This window comes from Myripristis murdjan, chromosome 18, assembly GCF_902150065.1.
Source record: "Myripristis murdjan chromosome 18, fMyrMur1.1, whole genome shotgun sequence".
NCBI classification, from domain to species: domain Eukaryota; kingdom Metazoa; phylum Chordata; class Actinopteri; order Holocentriformes; family Holocentridae; genus Myripristis; species Myripristis murdjan.
The window spans coordinates 27,383,346-27,402,469 of record NC_043997.1 but is presented as its reverse complement, the minus strand read 5'-3'; the positions used below and the strand labels follow the sequence as shown (position 1 = coordinate 27,402,469).

At 41.3% G+C, this 19,124-nt stretch overlaps 1 protein-coding gene across 1 annotated transcript in view; it reads right to left on the bottom strand.

Annotated features, from left to right (window-relative positions):
- The window catches only part of ank2b (ankyrin 2b, neuronal), a 119,903-nt gene that overhangs the window by 15,943 nt on the left and 84,836 nt on the right, over positions 1 to 19,124 (bottom strand). The window contains 10 exon segments of the mRNA XM_030075794.1: positions 8,213 to 8,273; positions 8,458 to 8,692; positions 8,840 to 8,989; positions 9,101 to 9,232; positions 9,729 to 9,806; positions 10,470 to 14,699; positions 14,702 to 15,112; positions 17,119 to 17,140; positions 17,461 to 17,493; positions 19,008 to 19,122. Coding sequence (XP_029931654.1) covers positions 8,213 to 8,273; positions 8,458 to 8,692; positions 8,840 to 8,989; positions 9,101 to 9,232; positions 9,729 to 9,806; positions 10,470 to 14,699; positions 14,702 to 15,112; positions 17,119 to 17,140; positions 17,461 to 17,493; positions 19,008 to 19,122 — 5,467 coding nt within the window.

Below are 19,124 nucleotides of genomic sequence, written 5' to 3'. Positions count from 1 at the left end.
CAACTTCTAAATCTGATGACGCTGACTCTGGTGAACAGGACCTATGTTCCATGTGTGATATAGTGGACTCTCCTAGTGTTTGCCAAAAGTCAGGAATAGGAGAGTCTGGTGAGAGAGCTTTTAACTCATCTCCAGAGGAAGCTGAATCTGGAGATGTTGGTCTGTCCTCAAAAAGCCATGGAACACACAACTCACTCTCCAAATCCTCAATTGAACCTATTGATGCTGGTGATGTGGATCGACATCTTACTCCTAGCACAGTAGGCTCAGTCTGGGTGTACTGGGGAACTGGAGAGTCTGGAGACAAGCGTGTATATTTATTGGCTGACACCACTGATTCTGGGGAATCTGCCCTGTCCACAAAATCAAACATCTGAGAAATCAAGGGAGCATATTCCACATCTGAAGCCACTGATTCAGGTGATGAGGACCTGTAATCCTTAATGTTAATATATGACTCCGGTAAAGCTTGTCTGTACTGAAGCACAGGGGAATCAGGTGAAAGTATTCTGTACTGATTTACTGATGCTATGGACTCAGGAGATGAAGGTCTGTCTTCAAAGAGCACTGGGAAAAGTAACTCCATTTCAACTTCTAAATCTGATGATGCTGACTCTGGTGAACAGGACCTATGTTCCATGTGTGATATAGTGGACTCTCCTAGTGTTTGCCAAAAGTCAGGAATAGGAGAGTCTGGTGAGAGAGCTTTTAACTCATCTCCAGAGGAAGCTGAATCTGGAGATGTTGGTCTGTCCTCAAAAAGCCATGGAACACACAACTCACTCTCCAAATCCTCAATTGAACCTATTGATGCTGGTGATGTGGATCGACATCTTGCCTCTAGCATAGTATGCTCAGTCTGGGTGTACTGGGGGAGTGGGGAGTCTGGAGACAAGCATGTATATTCATTGGCTGACACCACTGATTCTGGGGAATCTGCTCTGTCCTCAATATCAAACATCTGAGAAATTAAGGGAGCATATTCCACATCTGAGGCCACTGATTCAGGTGATGATGACGTGTAATCCTTAATATTAGGATACAATTCTTGTAAAGATTGTCTGTACTCAAGTACCGGGGAATCAGGTGAAAGTATTCTGTGCTGATTTACTGATGCTATGGACTCAGGAGATGAAGGTCTGTCTTCAAAGAATGTTGGGTAAAGTAACTCCATTTCAACTTCTAAATCTGATGACACTGACTCTGGTGAACAGGATCTATATTCCAAGTGTGACATCATGGACTCTTGTAGGACCTGCTTATACTCAGGAATGGGAGAGTCTGGAGAAAGAGCTCTTAAGTCATCTCTAGATGAAGTCGAATCTGGAGATGCTGGTCTGTCCTCAAAAAGCCATGGAATACACAACTCAGTCTCCAAATCCTTAATTGAACCTATTGATGCAGGTGATGTGGATCGACATCTTACTCCTAGCACGGTAGGCTCAGTCTGGGTGTACTGGGGGAGTGGGGAGTCTGGAGACAAGCAGGTATATTTATTGACTGACACCATTGATTCTGGGGAATCTGGTCTGTCTTCAATATCAAACATCTGAGAAATCAAGGAAGCATATTCCACATCTGAGGCCACTGATTCAGGTGATGACCTGCTAACAATGTCTTTTATATCTGAATCAATTTGAACATGTTCTGTCCTAGTACCAATATATTCGAACACTCCTGTTTTACTTGTGAAGGTTTCTCCTACATACTGAGGATCATAGACTTGAGAGATTAGCTTCCAAAGCTCCGCATCATACACAAGTCTATATTCTGGAACCTGGCTTTCTTTAAACATAGGAGCAGCCACTGATGGCCTTTCTCCAGGTGTGGACACAACTGATTCAGGTGGGTCTGCTCTGTGCAGAACAACAGTCTGTATAGTTGCATGCCCATAGTCAACATCTGAAAGCACTGGCTCTGGTGAAGAGGACCCATACCCAACTGCAGCGTTAACTGATTCAGTTAAGGAATTCCTGAATTCTTGTGTGGGTGAGTAAGGTGATAATGTCCTGTATTCATCCACAGATATTAATGAATTAGATGATGAAGGTCTGCTCTCATTGAAAAGCCATGGTATGCACAATTCTGAGTCTTCATCTGACAATGGTGATTCTGGTGAAGATGGCACATGGTAAGACTGAGGAATTTCAGCAAATGTAGATGAAAAATGGGGAACAGGGGAATCTGGAGACAAGGTTCTAAAATTTTTTAAAGACTCTGGTGAATCAGGCCTGAATGCAGTCATGTATGTAATTTCCTCAGATGACAGAGGTCTGTATTCTAACTCAGAGTCAGGTGACAATTGTCTGTCTTTGTCTAATATAAGCTCATGTTCAGGCTTTGCTTGTGCTGCTTGTAGAACATCAGCAACACTTGCATCAGATGTACCTGCAACATCCACACAGATCACACCTATATCTGACTCCAATGCTTCCACACTTGAATCATCCTGAACATACTCAATCCGAGTCCCACTGTACTCAAAAACACCTGTTTTACTGCTAAATGTTTCCCCAACATAGTGAGGGTCATGGATTTGAGAAATGAGCTTCCAAAGTTCAGCATCATATACAAGTCTATAGACTGGGACCCTGATTGCCTTTAGAGGTAAGGTTTGAACTCCAGCCAGTATTCTGTCTGTAGCCTTTGATATTTCTGATTCTGGTGACTCAGGTCTCTGCTCTGAAAAACTGATGTCTACACATGAATATGTATATTCAACATCTGAAACTACTGACTCAGGGGATGGTGATCTATGTCCAAAGACTATGATGGATTCAGTAAGCCCTGTTTTGAATTCAGGTATTGGTGAGTCACCTCTGTATTCATCTCCAGAAGCGATTGAATCAGGTGATGATGGTCTTCCTTCTAACAGAGATAGAGCCTCATATTCTGGAGATGAACTTAACGATTCAGGTGTGGGGGACGTACCCAACCTGGTTGAAACACCAGACTGTAGTAAAGATTGTAAAAACTCAGGAATGGGTGAGTCAGGCAAATGTGCCCTATATTCATCAGCCAAGTCCCGAGAGGACGGTCTGGTCTCATAGAATAACGATGACAAAGACATAACCCCATATTCTAGGTCTGAACATACTGATTCAGGGGAGGAGCAAATATCCAATCTGGTTCTAACAGAAGACTCTGGTAAAAACTGTCTAAACTCCAGAATAGGCGAGTCAGGTGAAAGTGTCCTGTATTCGTTTGATGCTACTGAATCAGGAGATGCTGGTCTCTCCCCAACAAGCATTGAAATGCATGAATCTGTCTCCTGTTCCATATCGGACAATGATGACTCTGTTGACACTGACCTGTAAAATTGAGAGGGCTCAGAGTAAGAAACAAAGTATTGTGGAATGGGGGAATCTGGAGACAAAGCTCTCTGCTCATCTAAAGACCTCAGTGACTGTGGAGAATCTGGTCTCAAGGCAGTGATTGACCTCAGTGACTGAGGTGACATGGGTTTATATTCTGAATCTGAATCAGGTGAAAGAGATCTTTGCAAAGGTTTACTCTCAGGATCTGTTTGCAGACCAGGGGCTTCATCTTTACCCCTGACATTTGGCTTTGTCTGGATATATTCTGTCTTTGTCCCAGCATAGTGAACCATGCCTGTTTTACTCATGAAAGTTTCTCCTACATACTGTGGATCGCGGATTTGTGAAATTAGTTTCCAAAGTTCAGCATCATACACCAATCTGTAGATGGGGACTTGAATTGCTCTTAAGGATAAAGATGTATAATGCTCAGGAACAGAGTCTAAAGACTCTAGATGTTGCCAATCTTCAGTGATGTTAGTAGTTAATACTGATGATAAGGGTAGATTATCATGTACAGTTTCTGGTGATTGAGGTGACAAAGCTATATCAGATGTTTTTTGCTCCTCATAAGTTTTGTCTGTAGATTTGGGTGATTCTGGTTGACATTTTGTAACACTTTGGACAGATTCACATTCTGTTTTCACTGATGTCTCACATATTTTCTTTTGGGGCAATTTTACAATCTCAGTCAAGTGACTGGACTTTGGCTCCTTCACTTTTTCCATTTTAGACAATTCTTGGCAAAATTCCTTTTGTAAATGTTCTAATTCAGGAGTCACTAAGTTAGACTCAATAAGATGTGGTGTGGTAGATTTCAGATTCTGTGGTATAGGATACGACTGTAATATATTTTCAAAATGAACTGGCTCATCATCAGGAGCCACAGACTCATATTCAATCAATAGTTTTTTGCCTAAAGCATAGGGATCATCTTTCTCTGATAGAGCTTCAGGTGACTGTGATCTGTTCTCAATATTTACTGACTCAAAAGATAGTGGGATGTTCTCAGTATCTGAGAATACTGATTCAGGAGAGGATGATTTGTATCTTTTGGATACACTTACAGAAACAGGTTGTGTTTGCCTGAACTCAGGTATGGGGGAGTCAGGTGACAGTGCTGTATATTCATCAACCGATGCCGTTGATATAGGAGTTGATGTTCTATTTTCAAAAAGTAATGCAAGCATTGGAATAGAATCATCTTCTCCTTCTGAAACTACTGATTCTGCAGATGATCTATATACTGTAACTAATGCCACAGGGTCAGATTGCCTATACTGAGGAATTGGTGAATCTGATGACAATGGTCTATGCTCATTGACAGATAAGACAGACTCAGGAGATGAGCCTCTATTATCTGACCATAACAAAAATGACTCAGGTGAGCTGCACTCAGGGAGGGAATCACTAAAATGTGGCTTAGTTTCAGACTCTGAATCAATTGTAACTGGTTTATCCTTAGTTGGTGGTGTAGATGTTTCATATTGTGGTGGTTGAACATGCTGTGCTTTATTCCCAGTATATTCAAATACACCTGTTTTGCTGCAGAATATCTCTCCTACATATTGAGGATCATAGATTTGTGAAATCAGCTTCCAAATCTCTGCATCATACACAAGTCTGTACTCAGGCACACACATTACGTTTTGAGGTAAAGGTGCTGGAGAGCCAACTGCTTCTGCTTGCCTTTCAGGAAAATCTGTAGATACATCATTTGGCAAGACCTGTGTTTTAGATAGAGCTTCTGATGATGAAATACTGTTATGGTTCTTTTCAAGGTGAGATACACCAGGCATTGCTGATTGCATCTGGAGAGCCGCAGTTACACTAGGTTTTTGAGAATTTCTTTCTGCAGTTTTAGAAGGAGGGTTTTTTGGTATTTTTGATTTTTCTTGCTGAAAAATTACAGATGTTTTTGTTAGGAATTGCTTTTGTTTATGTGTTTCTGCTGCAGCTGTCTCAGCGGCGGTGGATTGAAGTGCCATTTGTTTCTCTGGACATGGATTAATTACAGCCTTGGGTTCTTGTGGACTTGGGTCAACTGTTAAAATTGATTCAAATAGTTGTTCTTCAGAAGGGAACATCTCCATTTCAGTTTTGGTAGATTTAGCAGACTTTTGCTTCTTGGCAGATTTTGCCTTAGTGGTAGATGAATTATGTTTTAAAATTGTTTTTTCTTCTTTGTGTGCCTCTTCAAGAATTTTAGATAATTCTGATACATCTCGGTTGGGCTGTAAAGAGCATTCCATTGTCGTACTCACAGGTTGCTCTGGTAATTGTCCATCTTTAGGTGGTGGAGACTTTATGGGACAATTATGTAAAGCATTATCTTTGTCAAATGCCATAGCTTCTGGAGATGCTGTTTTCTCCTCAGCACTTTGAGAGTCTACGTGCACTTGAGGGCAATATGGTGACAATGTCTGGTAAGAAGTAGTAGATTGAAGGGTCTGTCTATTATCTACCGAGAGAACAGTATCTGACCAAGATACAAAAACCCAATCATCATGATCAGATATTGACTCCACTGGTATTTGTGCTCTGTCTCCTGTATCAGATATTAGTGATTCAGGTGATTGTGTTCTATGATCAGGAGCAATGGGATCAAATGCTATCTCAGCACTTTCAGTGTCTGATGCTACTGATTCGGGGGAGGAAGCTCTATATCCAAAGACAGGTATAACAGATTCAAACAATCCTGCTCTGAATTTGGGTATGGGTGAGTCAGGGGACAGTGCTCTGTATTCATCTCCAGATGTTACTGAAATGGGTGATGAGGGTCTATCTCCATAGAACAGTGATGCAAGAGATTGCGTACCATATTCTATATCTGAGCAAAGTGATTGAAAAGAGGTGGCTCTTGGCCCAACCACTGAAATAGTTGAGTCAGACCAACCACGACTGAATTCAGGTATAGGTGATTCAGATGACAGTGCTTTATATTCATTTGGAAGGGATTCCGCTGATAACGGCCTGTCTTCAGACAGACTTGACAACAAAAATGTGGTTTCAAATTCCATATCTAATGACACTGACTCAGGTGATGATGATCTACAGCTACTGATAGTGGCGGAAGACTCAGGTAAAGTTTGTCTAAACTCTGGTATGGGGGAGTCTGGAGGAAGCTGAGAATGTGCAGTGACTGATGCTATGGATTCAGGGGAATGACCTCTCTCATGTAAATCAGATGAAAGGGGCCTGTACTCAGAGGGACTTTTAAACATCGATCGCACTGTTTCTAAAAAAACAGAATCAGGCGATGATGCCCTGTCTTCTGTGTCAAAGATAACTGACTGAGGTGAAATGGATCTCTCACCACTATAGTTGCTGCCTGATGAGACTGGCCTTCCAAATGGTCTCTTGTTTGAAACCATTGGTGTCAATGGTCTTTCCTCAGCTTCCGATGCTAAAAGGGTAGATGAATCTGCTGTTGCACTAAATAATGCTTGGCCTTCAGCAAAAGCCCAAGCATGAGAAATTTCCCATGGAAAAACTGGGGGTGGTAGAGGCGACAAGGGCCTAAACTGAGGTATGGGAGAATCAGGTGTGAGAAGACTCAGTTCATTTACTGATGATTCTGAGTCAGGTGATGAGGTTCTTCTCTCTGTCAGTATTATTGTTGTATCAGAAGTGGATGGGTGATTCACAGGTATTGCTGAATCAGATGACATAAACTGACAAATGTCAACTGTTTTCACAGATTTAGGTGACGATGATCTTCCATGACTTGACTTCTGAAGTTCAAGAAAGTTTTCAGATGTTGATTCAGATGAACGGGACCATTTGCTGGATGCTTCAACTTTAGGTGTCAGAGCCCTAGAGGATCTTTCCCTGTATACTGATGGTGAGTCCTGTGAAATTATAATAGAACCTGTGTGTTCTACAGAAACGTCCTTATTTTGAGGTTCATGATTTCTGAGTGGTTGTGTTTTCTCAAAACCATACTCAACTCCTGGTGTCAGAGATGTGACCAATTTAGCATCTGCTACTGGAGGAACGTCTACCTGCTCAACAGTTGAGTCATGTGGCATCTGAGTGAAGCCAGAGGCCAGGGATTCTGTTTTTTCAGGGACTAAAATTGGAATGGTAGGACTGTCAGAAGGATCTCCTAATGCATCTTCATTAACCTGTACACGTCTAACAGCTCCCTCACCCACACCTATGACTGATAAAGCCTCATGAGTGGAGACATCCATAGGCTTCAGAGGCACATCTGCAGCATCTGAATTCATCAGATCAACATCATATCCGAACAAAACCTTGTAGAGACGGCGTGATACTTCATCCATATGCTCTTGTGAACAGACATGACTTGTAGCTGCTTGTGTGAGCTTCATAGATTCTATCACATATGGAACAGTAGGAGGCACAGTGGGTAGTTCAGTAGGCTGAAGCATTAGTTCCTGCTTTGGTTCTTGTGTAAAACTGATATTTTTAGAGACTTTCTCTGTCACTTCAAGGGTAATGGAAACTGGAGTATTGGAGACACATGTATAATCCTCATTAGTTTCCTTCAGCTCGACTGACAGTTCCCTGAAGTCTGGTTCAGCTTGCTCACACTCAGTCAAGCTATCTCCAAAATCACTCATTGACAGCGGTCGACTCTCACACACACCCATTTGAGAGCTGTTAGATGACTCTTGCCAAGCTGCTGGTGACAACCAATGATTGTCATTTTCCTGATGGGTGGTCTGTAGACACTCCAAACTCCACTCCTCTCCACCTTCAGTTCCCTCAGCTCCTTCAACCCCTTCATCATCAGATGGTACCACAGTGGGGTAAGGCTGTGCGGTTATCTGACCATAAAATTTGGGTCCCACTTTGTATAGAGGATCTGTTATATGGGACTGGAGCTTGTAAGGGGAGGTGCGGTACAATGTGAAGAAAGGACTTACATGTTTCAAAGTGCCCATGTGTACAGAGTCTGCTCCCTCCTCATATACTCTTTGTGATAAGCTAGAAAAAAAAAAACAAAAGCATGCATATCAACAACCAGTTATCAGATGGCTATAATGGTTAATTTCCAAAAGATAGAAACATGTAGTTAATTACTATACTATTTCTAGTTAATTACTATTTCTTTATATCTTCATAATCATGAAGATATAAAGAATTCTTATTCAGATCATGGATTACTTACTGTGTTATTTCCATCTCTTTTTGCAGTTTTTCTCTCTGGGCATGTCTAAGGAGGCCTGCTGCTGATGAGTCTGTCTCTGCCCGCCCTGTTGCCTCATGCAGTGATGACAAACTGGATGACAGGTCTTCTGCTGATACCATGGGTACTTTTTGGGTTAAGCCTAGACTGCTAGTTGTGGTTTCTGCACGCCTACCTGGCCTGGGGCTGTCAATGTCTTCATGAAGGGCAGAGAAACCTGAGAAGGCATAGAAATAATGAAAATACATGCCCAGTAATAGACTTGGGTAATTAAAATATTGTGAAGCAGAGAGAAAAATGAATTTGGACTACTGGAGAAAATAACTGAAGCATCTCTTCCTATTGTCAGCATTTACTACTGTACCTTCACTATGATCCAGGGCTATAGTCCGCTCTATCTCTGCATAGGTGTGTGATGATGTCTCCTCCTGAGTGGACTTGATTATCTTGGTTTCAATGAGGTGAACAATGTCCATTCGGTTGATCTTGGTCAGTTTTTTGATCAGTGTAGTTTCTGTGGAACAAGAAAACAGTCTGAAAGCTCAGCTTTGAATATGAATAATCCTGTGCTTTGTTTAAAAATAAGAAATTATGAGAATTGTTTATTATCATACTAATTACCAACCTGTAGCATATACTCCCTCCCTTTCCGTCCATAGTTTCAAAAGGGCATGGCTTTGGTCTTGGAGTGAGTTGGGGTTTTCGATCCTTATCAGGTTGATCCTCTCCTCACTGAAGTCTAATTCTCTTGCCAGCTCTGTGGAGAGTAAAAACAGAGATATATAATAAAAAAATTCTTTGAAAATATGTCAACACTTCCTAAATAGAAAGACTGAACCTTGATGTTTTTCTGGACATACATTCTCAATGGATATGGATGGAGAAATTTAGCTGCTGTTAGAAAGTGCACAATTTGAAACAGCAGACAGGTTTGACAAAGTCTTTGACCAATAAACTGCTACAAACTGCATTGATTTCCCATACAATGTCATATTAGATATTTTGCTTACTGTGCCAAGCTAAAATATGCTTAGTAGTCAACTGCAAAATGTCTGCAATTTCAAGGATGGTGTGACAAAGACTGAGTGTATAATGTTCTTTTGAGCTGTTTATTGGGAGCCTGTGAAATTTGGTAAAATGCATATTTCACAAAACAAACAAATAAACAAACAACAAAAATACTTTTGAAGCTGAATGCAAACACATACCCACTGTGCACTGGACAACTGGACCACTACTGAGGTATCACTCACCCGCCCAGCTGAAGCCCAGGTGGTCGGCTATGATGGCCAACCGTTGCTCTTTTCTCTCTGCTTCATCCTGTGGATCTACTGCAAATACCATCAGACAGCCAAAAGCGGTCAAAGAGCCGCAAGGTATACCAGATAAAGTCACATTCACAAAAGGAAAACACAAGCACATTAGAGAAAAAAAAAAATCTTCACTGGCTTTCTTCTGTTGTGTACCCTTTGTACACTTTGTAATATTGGTATAGTTGGACTGGACTTGAGGTTGGTATACAACTACTTTTAAAAGTCTATTTTCAGCAGAGGTACATCTGGGTTAACTCATAAAATGTAATTAAAAAAAAAAAAAAAAAAAGTTTAAACCCAAACCAATTTACAATATGCCTTTAAAGAATGGTCATGTCAGACACTTTGGTGACACCTACCTAAGAAATCTTATTTTTAATATTTCAAATTTGTGAATGTGATAGTTCTAATCACTTAATATTATTTGGATGTTGAGCTTTGAAGATTTCAGTCCATAAATTGCATTAAAGCCTTTAAGTCAATCTTGAGATTTTCAGAACACATAGAAGGAAAGAGACACGCAATTACAAACACAGACACCGCTCAAGCGACACAACCATAAAGAGTATTTAACTGCAAAGGGCCTTAATTACAAGAGACAAAGAGGCAGCACCTTTGTGACTACAGCGTATTAACCAGGCACAAGAGATAGATAATAGGCCCTGTGAGGTGAAGGGATACCTTGACTTTGGGCTTTATCATCTGGGATTCGTTGCATCTGCGTCTCAACAGGGTCATCCCACAGTGGTCTAATGGGAAAGACGTCTCCTGAGGGAGGGAACTGCATTTCAGGGAAAGTTTCTTTTTCTATGATCGATGGATCAATGAGACTGCTCTCATCGTCTGAATTGGTGGCTGCAGCGTCTTGCTCTTTGTCTTTCTCTGCCTGTGCCAATCTCTCCACAAGTTTTGCTGCTTCATCGGAAATCTCTTCAAAGAAGTCAATGGATTGTTTGCGTGGCTCACTTTTCTCTTTAGTGGAAGTTGATGTGTGAGATGGTTGCCCGGCTTTACCTCTGACTGGCAGTCTGGACTGGAAGCCTTTAGACTTAGCTGACTCTACACTCAAGGGACGACCCTGTTCCTTTTTAGCAGATGGCCGCGTTGACTCGCCCTCACAGAAGCTCTTGGCTTTGGAAGATGTCTTGGTTTTGGAATCCATAGAGGGACCTGCATCTGTCTCAGATTTTCTCCTACTGTCCTTTTTTACTGGGACCTTAAGCTTTTTTTCTTGCGTAGATTCATTACGTTTGATAGCAGAATCAGGCTTGAGAGTGCTAGCCTTGATGGGAATTCTAGATTTAGACTCAACAGTGGAAGAGGCCTCTTTTTTAAGACTGGTTGAAGAGGGAGCTGTATGATATGGAGAAGATGTTGTGGATTTACCCCAACCTTGAGGGACAGATTTAGCTTGAGTTTTGGTTGAGGTCTTTTTTACACTACTGGCAGAAGTTTGTTTGGACTTTCCTGCTGGTTTGGGAGCTTCTATGACTGACTGTGGTTCCTCTGGAGAAGAATCTGAGGACTCCTGGCCTTGCTCAGAGTACACAGATCTAGTGACAGTGGTTTCCGCTGTCTGTACATTCGTTATCATTGGGTCAGCAGAAGTTGTTTCTAAATCTAAGGGGCCTTCATCTAAAGTTTTACCTGCCTTGGCCTCTGGACCTTCAGGTGATGTTTCATCTTTCTTTGTGGGTTTGGCTGAAGCTGAAATGCCCATTCTAGGAATTTTAGATTTGGAGAAATCCGATTTTGAGGCTGTCTGATCATCCTCAAGAGAAGATAGATGTACAGGATCAGTGGTTTCTTTATCTTTTGATTTCACATCATCCTCAGTCTTAATCTCTAAGGTTAGATTGAGGCCAACTTCTGTTTCAGCTGCTGATCTCCTACCTTCTTGCCTGGCCTCATCTGAGGCAGGCTCCTCTAAAGGCTGTTCACCTATCTGGAAAAAGGCAAAGCCACTCCCCTCTTCTTCATAACTCCTCTTAGTCATATCAATAGCACCACTCCGGGTCATCTCAAAGAGCTTCCCTTCTTGGAATAAGAAGGGATTGGGTTCACTGGTAGGAGTGCTCTCTTCCGTAGGAGTTCTACCAGGTGTTGTATCTGGGGTTGCCTGCTGAGACTGACGGTCCACCATCAAGTTCAGTATCTTCTGTTCCTCCTCTTTGACTCGAGCTGCAAAAGCAGCATCATCCTCTCGTACAGTAGTCCAGGGGTCAGCTTCTGCTCTTGCAGTGACACCCTTTGACTCAGTTCTGGGAAGCTCAACCACTTCATCATCCTCTTCAGTGTCATCATAGATACAGACTTCTGGTTTAAACAGCTCCTTTTTTTGTCCAATGACAATCGGAGCAAGTGGAGTTCCTGTATGTCCCTTCTGATCTCCTTTCACTTCATCTGTTACATTGCTACCTGGTTTCGTTACATCAGACTGTAGAATGTGAACACCTAATGCTTGACCTTCATGATCTTCTCCTTTGTTTTCCTGTGATTTCCTCAAGCTCTCCTCCTTTTGCTCATCTGTTATGTTTGCAGATCTTGATGGAACAACAACCATGTTGGCAACACTGTCTTTGTCAGTTGTTACAGTTGGTAGGACCTTCTGTGCTTGTTCAGTATTCCCTTTAGATTTTGAATAATGCTTATCTGAGACAGAGTGAGGTCCCTCTGAAGTGACACTGGCTGTTGTAGTTGTGCTCTTGACCTCTTTGCTGTGGAAGCCTTCATGCAAACCTGCTGGAAAAGGAGAGGGAGGTTGTACTTTAATATGGGGATCAACAAAAAGAGCTAACTCTGAATCCTCTCTGGACCTAGTGAGCCCACTTTCACCCTTCGAAGGTTTCTCAATTGTGGGATCTAATGTTTTACAGCTGTCATCCCCTATTTCAAGATCTGCTGAAGGACTCATATCTTTCCTAGAGTTCTTTTTGCTCCTTGCTTCTTGTTCCATTTCATCAAATGTCTTTATTTTGGCTGCCATCTTAAACATCTCCTCCTCTGGAGTGAATTTCCTCTGAGCTTCACAGCTCTCTGATGTGTCCTCTTCCTCTGGGTCTTCGGGGATGACAGCCGGTTTAGATTGAACAGAGAGGAACATATTGTCAGGGGGTTTGGGGTTTACCTCATAACTTACCTCTTCAGAGCTAGGGGTGTCAGGGGAGAGAGGACTCTTACCAGAACTTGTCATCTGAGACGTCTGCTCACAACTGTCATCATCAGCACTAGCCTCATGGTCTCGCAGAAGCCTACTACGCAAAGCATCTTGGGGAAATTCTGGAACTTTGGAGGGTTCCGGGTGGCTAGAGGATTTACTTTGCTGACCTAGTGTTGGTGGGAAGGCTGGTTGACATTTTTGTTCTACAGGGCTGCTTTCTAAGGAGTCACGACAGGGTGATTCCTTGGTGGGGCTGGGTTCAATAGAGTCTGGGGACTTATGGGAGGAGTTTTCTTCCATGAGAGGACTACCTTCTAGAGAGTCTCTGTGGCTAATTGTCAAAGAGTCATCAGCTAATGGACTGAGGGCATCTGAGTCTTGGTGTCTTAAAGGTAGCTCTAAGCTTCCTTGACACTGAGAGGATCTAGAAGCAGGAGAACTAGCTAAAGGTAAGGCTAGCTGAACATCAGGACTTTCGTCATCACTAAGAAATGTTTCTAAGGTCTCTGAGATTCTCTTCGTAAGCTTGCGGGGTTTAGATGGCTTAGATTCACTCCTCTTAACAGATATGGACTCACTTGTGGTGGGGTCATCTGCAGCCTCACTGGAAGAGACAGGTAGGGTCAATTCTGCAGACAACTGGTCACCGATGGTCCCCACACCAGAGTCTCCAGACTTCTCTTTGTCTTTTGTTTCTCTTTGACTGATTGATGAAGCAGTGGCTGTCAATGATTTGGAGGTGTGCTCTCCATTTTTGGGAGAGAGAGACACACTTTCAGGACTTGTGCCTGGAGTAGCTAAACCCTCATGTTTGTAACTGTCCTCAGAGCTCAGATGAGGGGTTCCATTTCCAGAACTGGCACTTAGTGAGTCTGCCACACCCTCATGTTTTAAACTATCAGAGCTATCATCAAGGCCACCAGTTCCAAAGTCTATAGTTTCAGCTAGCTCTGAATGGGTGTCAGCAATGGACTTTGTTTCTTTCTCTTTGTCTTGTGGAGTGGTTTCTCTCTTGCGAGGTTTGGAGTCCAAAGATACTTCTCGTTCTTGAGAGACACGTGAGGTTATCGCTTTGGTCATGGATTTTGTCTGGATTGTTTGTGATTTTGTAGTTTTCTCTGATGCTGCCACAGTGGATGTTTTGAGTTCAAAAAGCCCAGACTTTCTCTTTGAGGGATCCTGCCCTGTTTGGAAGGCTTGCATCAGCTCTTTAACTGACATGGTCTCCTCAAGTTTTTCAGATTCAGCTTTGGGGGACTTAGGGGGGCCCTGTTTTGATTTAGGGCTTTCTTTGGCTTTTGGAGAGGGTTTACTCATAACAGGCAACTGTGAAGGTTTGCTTCCCGTGACTTTTTTGCTCTTTTGTTCTGCCTCCACTTTCTGTTGTAAGGCTTTAACCTTGTCTTTTATTGACCCAATTGGAGTTTCTTCAACAACTGGGGATACAGGTGATACTGGCGCAGGAGCCGTAGGCACACTTAGGAGGGCACCTGTTTCTGAAGATTCCTCTGCCTGCCCCTGGTCCTTCCCCTTTTTCCTGACTGGCTTTTTGATATCGCCAACAGTTGTTTTATCCTGCCATTTGGTTGGAGTAGATGGTTTTGTGCTTTTGCGTAGAACAACATCAGTGAATTTTTCTTGGGTCGCTGGCTCCTTTTTAGATTTTGTTTTAGGGCTGGCTGGTGAATCGAGAAGGTATTCTTTGAGGTCACCACAGTCCTTTATAGCTTTGGGTCTGGGAGCCCCTTGTTAGCTCGACTTTCACGTAAAACAGGTTCTTGAGTTTCTAAAGCTGCCATCTTTTTGGCCTCCTCTATCTCACTGTCTGAAAGGAGGACCCACTCTTCTGCCATTCTAGCTGCTTTTAATGCCTCCTCTGCCATTTTACCATCATATGTTCCACTCCTCAAAATCTCACTGACTTTCTCTAGGTCCTCTTTGACTTTTTCTAAGTCCTTCTCCATTATTTCTAATGGCTCTCCAGACACCTCCTCAGCCCCTTTCTCTAGACCAGCCCCTCCTAAAGAGGCAGATTTCTCTGTAGAGTCTGCAGTCAAGATGGCAGTCATTTTGATCAAGTCTTGTTTCATCTCTGACACGTCGGATAGAAGGTCTGGTTCTCGAATCAACTCTGATTTCAAGGCTGATGTCTCCGTCTCTTCATCTTCCATATGGAAGAGGGACAAGTAAGGAGTAAAGAAAATCAAAAATTCAAATGAAAGGAGACAGACATTGGAGAATGTGGTCAGGAAAAGACTTGGAGTACAGTGTTAGGGATCATAGGGCAACAGGCTGACAATGGATATTACATCAGGGTATCAGAGGAATTGGTCATAATTCTCATGTGACTCTGGGGTACAAAAGCCAACTAAACAATAACAATGGGAAAGGATGTGAGCAGGAAATAACTTGCTTATACACTGAATCAGCACATCCACACTCACAAGACAAAAATAAATAAATAAAAAAAAAATCATTGGAAAAATTACTCTACCAGACAAGACCTGATATCAATCAAGCCAACAAGGACAATGAAAAAGGGACACAAACAAGGAAAAGAAACATCAAGACATCTCAAGATTGCTCAGATGTATGACTCATGTCCAAGAAATGAACGGGAAATATGGTATCAAAACAAGTGACAATGCTATCTGCCTCTTTCAAAGAAAGCCAGTCATAGTATCTTATACATCATATAATGAGGTGCTGTGCTTTTTCATACTAAGCAAAGCAGGCAATATATTTTTAATGTTTGTGTAAATACTAAAAGGATCCAAATCAGGGGCACTAGTGAAAGAGACAACCCAAAGAAATGCACTGCAATGTATATGTGCTGAGGAGGGATAGTCTTTCTATTCCCCATTACCCTTCCCTCTGTTTTCAGTCAAACTAAACATAATAAATATTACCAAAGAGAAAACTGAAATCATGACACAAAGAGCACAGTGTACCAAACCATAACCAAATGGTGTTGTGTAGGGAAATTCCAAAATCAGAGCACACAAATAAAAAAGCCAGATGAAGTGTCAAAAACTACATACAATTATACAGACATACAAACACACACATACACATTTATGTAAGGCAAGTTATTTCCATGCAAAGCAAAGGGAAGTTGACAGAAATGTGTGAACGTGAAGGGTGAATGGCATGAGTGGAATGTTTACTAGATTACTAAAATCTACAAAAAGAAGGTGAAGGTGAGATTTCCTTGTTAATATATTTGCATTCATTATTGTGGTGAGCTCTTGATCCTTTCACACAGCAACTACTAATGTAAGCGTTTTATCTGCATTAAGCATTCATCTATTTTAAAAAACTGAAAAAACTGAAAACCACATATCTGTTTTTTTAATCACCATAAATAGTGTATAATACATTATACATACACGTGTGATACACATATCATATGGGTATGTATATGATGGTTTGTTTTGAGTGTGAGGGTGATTACATTCCAGGGCATATCTGGCCAATTGCTATTTGATTTCCAGTGAACTAGGGATAAATATCACATCACTTCAACAAGGGAAGGAGGGTATGAAGGGAAGGAGGTGGTTGACTACTTTTTGCTTTGCTGATAGAGTAGAGCCTTACAGAAGGAGGAGGACTAGTTCATTGTCACATAAACATCACCACGATATGAATGAATTCATTTTTTTATCTGGATACATGAATGCCACTTTTCGCGTTTTCCCCATATATCCAATCTCAAAACATAAATGTGTTACAGGGCACAGGAGAAAGTGTTAAAACAGAGATGCTGAGGCAGGTGTGAGATTATGAAAAAGGAAAACCTAATGATGAAACATAAGGTTGACATGGGGAGGAGCAGGTTGTGCCGTTGTGTTTTGGTGATAAGACAAAAATAAGGAACTTAAAGGGCTTTAAAAAGATGCATTAGGTCTACTGCTTAGCTAATGAGGGTGAAGCTGGCCATTTTAATATGTCAGTCTGGTTATTCCTCTGCACACTATACCATGTTATACTGGCAAGTCGTACAATAACATATCATTATCTAAAATGTGATGAAGAAAATCAAGGTGAATGTTAATTTCATATTAGCTTGATAAATGCATTAGTAGAGTAAATAGATTAGAGAGTTAATAGAACACCAGCTATAGTTCAAAGAGAGAAGTCAAGAATATTAAAAAAGAACATATGTCTTACATTTCTCTAGTGTTCTGCTGGTCTGTAAAGATAATGAAGAGAAAACACTTTCATTTAGTCATGTTTCATTCATTAGCATGCCCAACTCACCACAACTACTATTTGTTACTTCAAGAAAAGGATATTAAAGACACACATTAGACAACAGCTAAAATGGAATTGTTTAATTGACAAATCACTATCTTATCTATAATGATACACACACATATCTACAATAACACACATACAATTTGTCTCAACTGTCAAAATGTATTCAGTACAGGTCTAGAGTGAACACTAAGACAGAATACATTAGCAGAGCTAGTTAGTTGGGGAGGGAGGGGAAGCAGAGGCTGGTGTTACCTCTTCCTCTTGCTCTTGGTCTGAATCGGACTCCTTTTGGGAGCAAGAAGCAGCGAGAAGCAGAAAGATGTATAGACAGAGACAACAAATAGACAGCAAGAATGAAGGAAGAAAAAAAGAGAGGAGCCAAAGCATGGTTATTTACAGCAATGAGGAGGGCCACTCAGTATGATTTCAGGGAAAGTCAAAAGCTAAACTAGGCAAGATTTTTTTTTATTAGAAATACAGAAGTGTCAGTCTGGAAAAGAGTGTTTCTTCTCTAACTAAAGTGCAGTGGATTCACCCTGTATTTCTCATTGAATTCTAGCGTGGGCTTTGGCCACTGTAAGAATTCATCTCTTTGCGTAGGACTTGACAAACAGAGCAGTGAACAAGTGCTCTGGCCACAGTAAGCTGAACTCAAATTTAGATATTTGCCTCTCATCCTCTTTTGGTATCCTTTAGTGTAAAACAATTACAGACTAGCCAGGTTGGTAAATGTGTGTGCTGTGTGCACTGTGTTTACTGTAATTATAATGCAGGATTTCTGTGTTTTCAAGATTACGAGCAGTTTTCTCTCTTGATTCAAGATTTGGGCTCCACAGCATGTAAAGTTGCCTAGTCCAGCTTTATAGATTGTACTACATGTAATGGGGAAATTTTCAAATTAAAGCAGCAACCAGCACCATAAGGCAATAATGTTGGCTGCTCATAGTATTAGCATACTTCACCACTTGGAATACTTAACCCATAATGCATCATCTTTGTATTAAGTACTCAACGTGTGCTGCTGTCAATCTGAGACAAAGAAAGTTCTACTTGCAAAATGCTAAAGACACTCAAAACACTACATATCTCTGATCCAATGGAAAAAAACGGGTCTGTAACTTTACAAATTTATAATGGGAAAATACTATCAAAAGTTCCTGGTCATCCAGTCAAACATCCAGTCAAACACATGCACTTGTGCATGTGTGCTCACATATGGTCCGTATGTGAGAGGATTTTGGGGAAGTGGTCTTCGCAGCAAGATCTGAGTGAAAATGCTTGGGAAATACTGAGCATAGGACTGGACACCAAACTTGGATTGTACAGCATGAAGAGTGTCAGCTTTTTAAACTGAACTTACAGCGTTTTGTTGTTGAAAGAACATTAAATTACAGACCCAATTTTTTCCATTGGATCAGTGACAGCTAGTGTTTTTGCAATATAAGTTTACCATGAGGGCTTGAAAGTAAAACTGTCCACATCAGGAGTTAAAGGACAGACACAGAGAATACTTGATATAAAAATGATACATCAGGGGTGAAGTATTCCTTTAAGATGCCACGCATTAATATGAGAAAAAGAACTGATAGCTAGGAAAATCTGAGAAGAAAAGAATTGAGGTTATGATTTGGAAATAATTGTGCAGTAACTGCTCAGGTAGATAACTGAATAACAAATCCAGTTTAATTTATTAGCAATAATAGTATTTTCTTTTGAATACAAAATTTATTAAACTGTTTTACAAGTTCCACTAAAGCTGTCAACAATCAGTCTTACTTACATCAGTCCAGCTTCCTTACCTTGGAGTATGACGGGAGAGTGATATTGAGGTTGCATATGGCATGTGGGGTCAGTGACCTGTAGTTCCTGGGTTCTTTCATAAAGGACAGACGGCCACATGGCTCCTGAGTGTTGTC